This window comes from Plasmodium cynomolgi, chromosome 11 (genome assembly GCF_000321355.1).
Source record: "Plasmodium cynomolgi strain B DNA, chromosome 11, whole genome shotgun sequence".
In the NCBI taxonomy this organism is placed as follows: domain Eukaryota; phylum Apicomplexa; class Aconoidasida; order Haemosporida; family Plasmodiidae; genus Plasmodium; species Plasmodium cynomolgi.
Window position 1 is genome coordinate 207,176 of NC_020404.1, and position 7,309 is coordinate 214,484.

The following is a 7,309-nucleotide window of genomic DNA, read 5'->3' on the forward strand; positions in this document are numbered from 1 at the left end:
CTTGGGAAAAAACGAAAAGCAAATTCCCGAGCCCAATTTAGCGAAAAAAAGGATGCATTTCAACGTTTTTACAAAAAATTACGAATTTTTTGATAGCTTGGCCAATTTTAAGCATGGCACAGCGAAAGGAAAAACAATTCCTTTTCCATTAATAACACACATGGTAAAAATATTTTTAAAAAATGCCACTCGTGTGTTGTAAAATGGGGAAAAAAAAAAAAAAAAACAGCGTGCTGGCAGTCGTTCTGCATGACAGCTAGCAATGTCAATTTTACTGATTTGGACGCGAGGAGGAAGAAAAAGGGGAAAAATGCGCCATAAAAGGGGATTAAAATGAGAAACCAAAAAATAAGCATAAACATGAACAGAAAAAATAATATAAGCGTAAACGAAAAAATTCACTTAAACGTGGACCAAAAAATGCTCATAAATGTTTACATAAACGCAGGGGCGGGGACTGTCTTCATTTGGACTTTTCCTCCTTTATCTTTTTGGTGAAGTAATCATTCACTTGACCCATAATACTTTTGACATGGTCTGACAATTTGTTATGGCTCAGAAATATTTCAACGCCATCGCTGCTGTTCTGAATGCCATCGACTGATGCCATGCCGGAGGAGCACTCAAAGGTCTTTGCGCCATTGATGAATGTGGTTGATTTGATTAGCCTTTCGCACTCTTCCTTACTTGGGTCACCGCTGCCACCATTTTCGGCGTCGCTCGAAGTGTTCATTTTGTTACTTCTGTTTCACGGGCAGGCTTATATAGCGGCGTGGCTGTATAGGCATATGTATACACATATACATATATGTGTTTCCAGCCTATATTACCGTTTTGCCTCACCCCCCGCGAAGCCTCAGCGCAGAATTATGTCCCTCCTTCCGCAGACCAGAAATATGACTCGGTGGCTAAAGAGACAGACAGGAAGCCCTTCTCTCTCACAATGGTAGCTATGTTAAGATTAATACAAAAACCTGCTGCGTCATTCGTCCATTCCTCAATTATGATCTCTTCCCTCCGTGCGAACGTTCGTGATTATAAATATATGTACATACGCGTGAGCAGAAATGAGCGTTATGGTTTGGCAGACTACGCAATGTGCGCTGTAAGTGGCATTTCACCTACGTTCGCAATGGTGCCATCAGCTTGGAAAAAAAAGGCTCATCGAAATTGCTCACCAAACAGGGATAGCATATCCTACACGGAGCGTTAATAAAATTGGGACAACGTTCAACGGTAGCATATGTACGGTATAACATGTAGACAAATTCGCTTGTTTTATTTAGCCCTGTCTGTTGCTTTTACTACGTTTTTTTTCTTTTTTAACTATTATTGCCCCCCCAAATGGCTGATCTCACATGGGACTTTTTCTAAATACCTGTTTATCCTTCGCAGGGCCTTCTCTCACACGGACTTCAGGCCAATTATCTAAAAATAAAGCCTTGAGCAGCAAAGTGGAGGCTTAAAATGTATAAAAATTGCTCGGCCGAGTCGACACTACGAGGGAATTCCCATACACTGATAAATTTTTAAAAAGATGGGGAGGAGCCACAATAGGGTAACTACATGATCAATTCGACAAAGCTTTTCATGAGAAAAAAAAAAACCTTCCAAGTTGCTGCCAAGTTAACCAAAAGGCGCTAAAAATGAAAGTCGCGAAAAGGAACCTATTTGTAAGTACATATGCTGTTATCCCCAACCCGGAGGACTCAAAATTGCTCAAAAAAATGGTATGCATTTATTGCCATAGTAAAAATATGTATTGCGCATTGAGCGTATTTTATGAGGTATACACTCTCGTTGGTACTGCGCCTCCTCTGTGGCCCCCCCCCCTTTTTATTTTTTTTATGCCCCCAAAGTTATGCGCACTTCTAAATTGCGTCGGTTCCCATGCGCGGGGTGACGAAAGTTTACTTAAATTCTTGAAAAAAAGATGCGCGTATATAAGCAACATGTTTTATACTTTTTATATATGCCGCATATGGCCATGCGAACGGAAGAATAACGCTTTAATTTAATGTTTTTTTTTTTTTTGTCACGAGCGAGAAGAGGTGGCTTCAATGACCCATCTATAACCAACTAGTGCATATACAAAATTATGAACAAAAGAATATGTAATACCATTTATTTAATTATATAGCATTACGCAGGGTAGGATTTTTTTTGTGAAAAATAATCAGCAGCTCACGTTTAACAATTTTCAGGCACTTCAGCGCGCGAACGCTTAAGCAGAAGGAAAAGAAAAAAAAAGGCCCCCCCTCTCTGCGGAGTGAACATTTTTGTTGCGTAAATATTAAGTACATCATTATATATATAATTACAACGTATATGGGAATTTTTTTTTTTTTATTGAAAAAAAATTATCCAATTTTTAACTCGCAAAATAAACGTTCGCCCAATTTTATGTAAATAGGAATCCCCTTTAATATTGTGGGAAACAAGAAAACGAAAGAACGAAAAAAAAAACGAAAAACGATTACTTCCATCCGCGCGAGTTCCCTGTCGTATCAGTCCCCTATCCCCCCTTTTTACCAAAATGCAAGTATTCGTAAAAACATTAACCGGAAAAACCATCACCCTGGATGTGGAGCCATCCGAAACGATTAGGAATGTTAAATCAAAAATTGAAGATAAGGAAGGAATTCCACCTGACCAGCAGAGGCTAATATATTCAGGAAAGCAGTTGGAGGATGTCAGGTTTGTGGCTGACTACAACATCCAGAAGGAGTCCACCTTGCACTTGGTAACATAAACATTTGCCCCCATAAAAATTACATATAAATTGCGTATAAATTGCGTATAAATTACGCATAAATTACGCATAAATTACGTATACGTATGTATAAATATTTGCAAACACATACATGTGAAACAAATTCAGTTTGTTTGGGAAGTGGGCTGAGCGATTTTAACTCCACGGCCACATTTATCGTGTTCTTTTTCCCCATGCACGTGACAAGCAATCATTTAAAGTGCACAAAATGCTCTGCAGTGGAACGTGCATTTTTTCATGGGGACATACAAACGATGCTACAGAGATGTATATAATGTGTACATATATGCCTCTCTACTTTCATCGCCCCACATCTGCTGCTTTAAGCCTTGCATACTTCTTGGGAACCCTAAACCCTGAGCTCGCTTCGCCACCAAAAAAACAGTGTGAGCTCCTGTTGACACCCTTTCCCCTTTTCTTCCCCCCCACTCCCAGGTGTTACGATTAAGAGGAGGAGCCATCGAACCATCCCTTGCCCAATTGGCACAAAAGTACAATTGCCAGAAATTGATTTGCAGAAAATGCTATGCTCGATTACACCCAAGAGCCACCAACTGCAGGAACAAAAAGTGCGGAAGGACAAATCAGTTGAGACCAAAGAAGAAGCTCAAGTGAGCGCCTCAGCTCGGCGGGCACCGGAGTGCATGTTGCAGATCATGGGGTGCACTGAGGTTGTAGATGGATTGCAAAGGGGAGTTTGAAGAATCATGTTCGCGCCCAGCCCATTCTCCTGGATCTAATTATGCTGTTTCATTATTTTGTTTTATTTTATTTTACATTATTTTTATTTTATATTTTTTTTTTGCACATATGTATGCATGCGTGCTATACGGGGGAATGCCCCCGTGTGTACTTCCCAAACATGCTTCTTTAAACCACGTCTTTGAATGACCTTCCAAACGCACCCCTGCGTATATGCACCTTCGCGCGAATAGCCATGCGCATCTCAACGTTTTGTGTGCGCATTTCTTGCACCCCTTTGCAAAAATTATCCACACAGCCATGTGTTGTGCGGGAAACTTCCACCAACTCGTTAAAGTAGTGAAAAACAAGGACGGAATAAAAACTTTAAAAAAAAATTCTATGATGTGAAGGTTCTTTGCAAAAGTATAAATCATATATGTGTGGGGGTGGGACGAAAAAAAAAAAGGATCAGCTGCCGAGTGGAGAAGGCGCAAATTGCGCGATGGTAATAACAGCCGTGATCACTGCGACCGCTGCCATCGTTGCGATCGCTGCTATTGCTGCTACTACTGTTGATGTTGCCATCCTACGGATAATAATTAAAACAGAAAGAGAGGTGAAGCGGGCATGGGAAATATGTACGTAGGTATATTCCCCTCTCCGTAAATACACATAAGCACATATACATACGACTTCGAAGGTCCACATGTGTGCGCTTTCAAATGTAAGTGAGCGTGCAAGACGCGGCAAAAAGGCCCCCTATTGTGCAATTAAAAAAAAGGGGGAAAAAAGCCTTTTGCCCATATACGAATGGAGGAAGACGCGAAAAAAAAAAAGGGGATGAAAATGGTGAAAAGAGGAAGAATAAAGAAATCAAATTTACACAGAACTACGCTCTCACACACGCGAGCGCATCTGTGCCACTACTACACAAGCGTGTCGAAAGATTAACAGATGAATAGCCCCATCAACGTTATGGCTTTCCTTTTTTTTTTACGAATAATTAGACCCTCTCTATGTAGGGTAAAACTCATCCATATTATAAAAAGGCCAAACTGCTGATATGGGCATGCTTGAGCGTTGCGGCAGACCGAGTCTGCATACGGCATGCTCACAAGCACGCAAAAGCTAGCAAAAGAACGCATACATACGGGTGCATATATATACCCACGCGTAAACTAAAACAAATGAGACTTTCCTTTTACGCGCACGCGTTATGGCAAGCACATATGTGTCTACGAAGCCAAAGGAGCCAGCTGCAAAGGTGCGACGCGAATGTGAGTAACGCAGGAGGGGGTGGTTACACTATAGGGGTATATTCTTATATACATGTCTTCCCGCTCCTATGGGCAGCTAACCACGCGCTTGCACCTCCTCATTAATCAAAATTTCTCTTTGACGCGTCCTGCGTAGACATAAACGCGCTCTTTTATACGCGCTCTTTTATAGGCGCTCCTTTACACGCACATACGTACTTACCCACGTGCGTGCTCCTTCTACGCGCTGCGCTACTGCGGAAAGGCCGGGGCGATGTTCGGGGAGGAAAAGCTCTTTGCCTTCGGGGGCGCTGAGGATGACGCCGACTTTTCAGCAACGCCTAGAAGACTTTTAATGTTGAAAAAAGTGGATTCTTTTTTAACATCAGGTTCGGCTAGCGCAGCATGGTTTACTGGCTTCTTGCACATTTTGTTTTCTAAACTCGCCAGGGGGTTGCGACCGAAGGGGTTGATACTGACACTGCTGTTGCTACTGTAGTTATAGTCTCTACTTTTCCCACTGCTCATTTGCATACTCTGCGCATTATGCATACTATGCACATTATGCATACTCTGCGCACTATGCATATTCTGCATACTGCGCACACTCAGCACATTGTGTACATTCTGCATGCTGGCGGTGTGGCTGTACCCTTTCTTCTTTTCTTTGAAGAAATTCATGTCGTCTTCCTCCTCCAGGAAGAAATTGTAATCGATTGGCATTTTGGGCTTCTTCGCGTCCGGGCATTTGAATTTCTGCCAAGGGGGTGGGGCGTGGTCAAGGAATACGTACAATGGGATGTTCGAACACATGCAAATGCACACCAAGGTATGAGCAAGGAAGGGGAACAGGGCGCCAAAATAAAGGTGTAACGGACGCTTCCTTCTCCTTCTCCTGCTCCTTCTCTTTTTCTTTTTTTTTTTCTCCCTCTGCGTACCAGCTCCTTCAGGGGGTCCTTCAACTTGAGGGAAACCGAATTCATGAGGGAGAAGTAACACAACAAAATCTCCAAGTCCTTCCGAGCATCAAATAAAACCTTGTTCGTTTTATTTTCCAAAATAACTTCAAACCCTTTCTTAATAGCGTCATGATATTTTAAGTAATCATTTTTTACCATGTTCAACTTGGCTTCATTTCTAATCACTTTATCCAAATGCTTCTGATTCGAAGTGGTAACGAGTTGTAATTTTCTAATTTTCTTTTCATAGTGTTCTATGGATGCTCCTAAATTTTTCTTCCTCGAGCACAAATTCTGTAACGTCTTAATATTTTCAAGGATGTTATTTGCAGCCACTTTCGAATTTGCAATATGACTAGTTATCTGCTCCCTCACATCATTAAAAGTGTTCAGTATGTAAGATACATGTTTTATTGTTTCTAAATTCACGTCATTTTCAAAGAAAGACATTAGACTCCTATTCAAATCACTTATCATGATATTTATGTTCTTTATAACACTCTCTAATCTCTCCAAGTATAGCAGTGAGTGGGAAAAGTAATTATGAAGTGAGTTAAGTTGTTTTCTTTCTAGGTAGAGCTCGTCATCCTTTTTTAAGTTATCACTTGACTTTCGGAACTGCGAACAGGGGGGGGGAAGGAGATCATACGGTTGGCATCTCAGGGGGGGGAGGGTGAACTACGGGATGGCGCGTATAAATCTACGGGGGTACCAATTTGAACACATGCACAAATGGACGGGAGAGGGGATCCCCTGTCCTACACACTAATGTAAGTTCATCCTACATTTTCCACTCCCACATTATGCCAGCACCCGAGACAAGGTGAAAGCTCCTTTTCTCCACTTTTCAGTTATTTCATTTTTTTACCTTTTCGACGAAAGCTTTCATGTTATTCATTGTTATCGATGGGGGGGCTCAAACTTCGAGAAGTAACTTCAAACAAGGGAAGGAAAAAAAAAAAAACTACATCATATATGATTGGTGCTGGGTATTCGCTGGGTCCGTTTTCTTCCTCTCCCTCTTCTTCTTCTTCCTCTTCTTCTTCGTCTTCTTCTTCGTCTTCTTTTTCGTCTTCTTCCTCTTCTCCCTCTTCTTCTCCTTTTTCTTCCTCTCCCTCTTCCTTTTCCGCTAACACTTTCTCAAAAAAGGAGTTATGACCCCCGTTTCGTGCAAAGGTCATTATACTTTCGCTTCCAGTTTTGAGAATCAAAGGAACTGAAGCGAGGAGAAGCGAACAGCAGCGAGGAGAAGCGATGAGAAGCGAGCAGAAGCGAATTCGAATGAACGGAAAAAAAAGGAACCAATGGGAACGAAAAAACCAAAAGAATGCAGTTCCCAACTATCTGCGCCGCGCGAAAAAAAATAACGTGAAAAAATGGCACAAATAGTTTATTAAAAAAAGAAAAAAGGAGAGACTACAAATAACTATATAGTGCGCACGGTGAACACTATACAGAAGTGTAAGGAGCAACAAAAAGCGCGGCTCGGCCTTCTACGCGCGTTATTTTATTTTATTTATTTTTTTTTTCATAATATCTCTGCGTCGTCGCTTAATTTTACATACCCTTCTGCGTACACTATTTAGGTGGCACGTTTACGTATGCGTACATGCGAAATTTTGCCACGAAATGGAACA

General features: G+C 41.4%; 3 protein-coding genes across 3 annotated transcripts; 1 reads left to right on the forward strand and 2 right to left on the reverse strand.

Moving 5' to 3' along the window:
• Window positions 1–463: 463 nt before the first annotated feature.
• PCYB_111460 (hypothetical protein) lies at window positions 464–733 on the reverse strand (the record flags this gene model as incomplete). Its single annotated transcript, XM_004223024.1, has 1 exon — window positions 464–733. The coding sequence occupies one exon, from the start codon at window positions 731–733 to the stop codon at window positions 464–466; it is 270 nt and encodes an 89-aa protein (XP_004223072.1).
• Window positions 734–2,536: 1,803 nt separating this feature from the next.
• PCYB_111470 (ubiquitin/ribosomal putative) lies at window positions 2,537–3,388 on the forward strand (the record flags this gene model as incomplete). Its single annotated transcript, XM_004223025.1, has 2 exons — window positions 2,537–2,743; window positions 3,209–3,388. 2 exons carry the CDS (start codon window positions 2,537–2,539, stop codon window positions 3,386–3,388), a joined length of 387 nt encoding a protein of 128 aa, XP_004223073.1.
• A 1,577-nt stretch (window positions 3,389–4,965) lies between these two features.
• On the reverse strand, window positions 4,966–6,570 carry PCYB_111480 (hypothetical protein; the record flags this gene model as incomplete). Its single annotated transcript, XM_004223026.1, has 3 exons — window positions 4,966–5,469; window positions 5,652–6,290; window positions 6,541–6,570. The coding sequence occupies 3 exons, from the start codon at window positions 6,568–6,570 to the stop codon at window positions 4,966–4,968; spliced, it is 1,173 nt and encodes a 390-aa protein (XP_004223074.1).
• Between the last annotated feature and the right edge of the window lie 739 nt (window positions 6,571–7,309).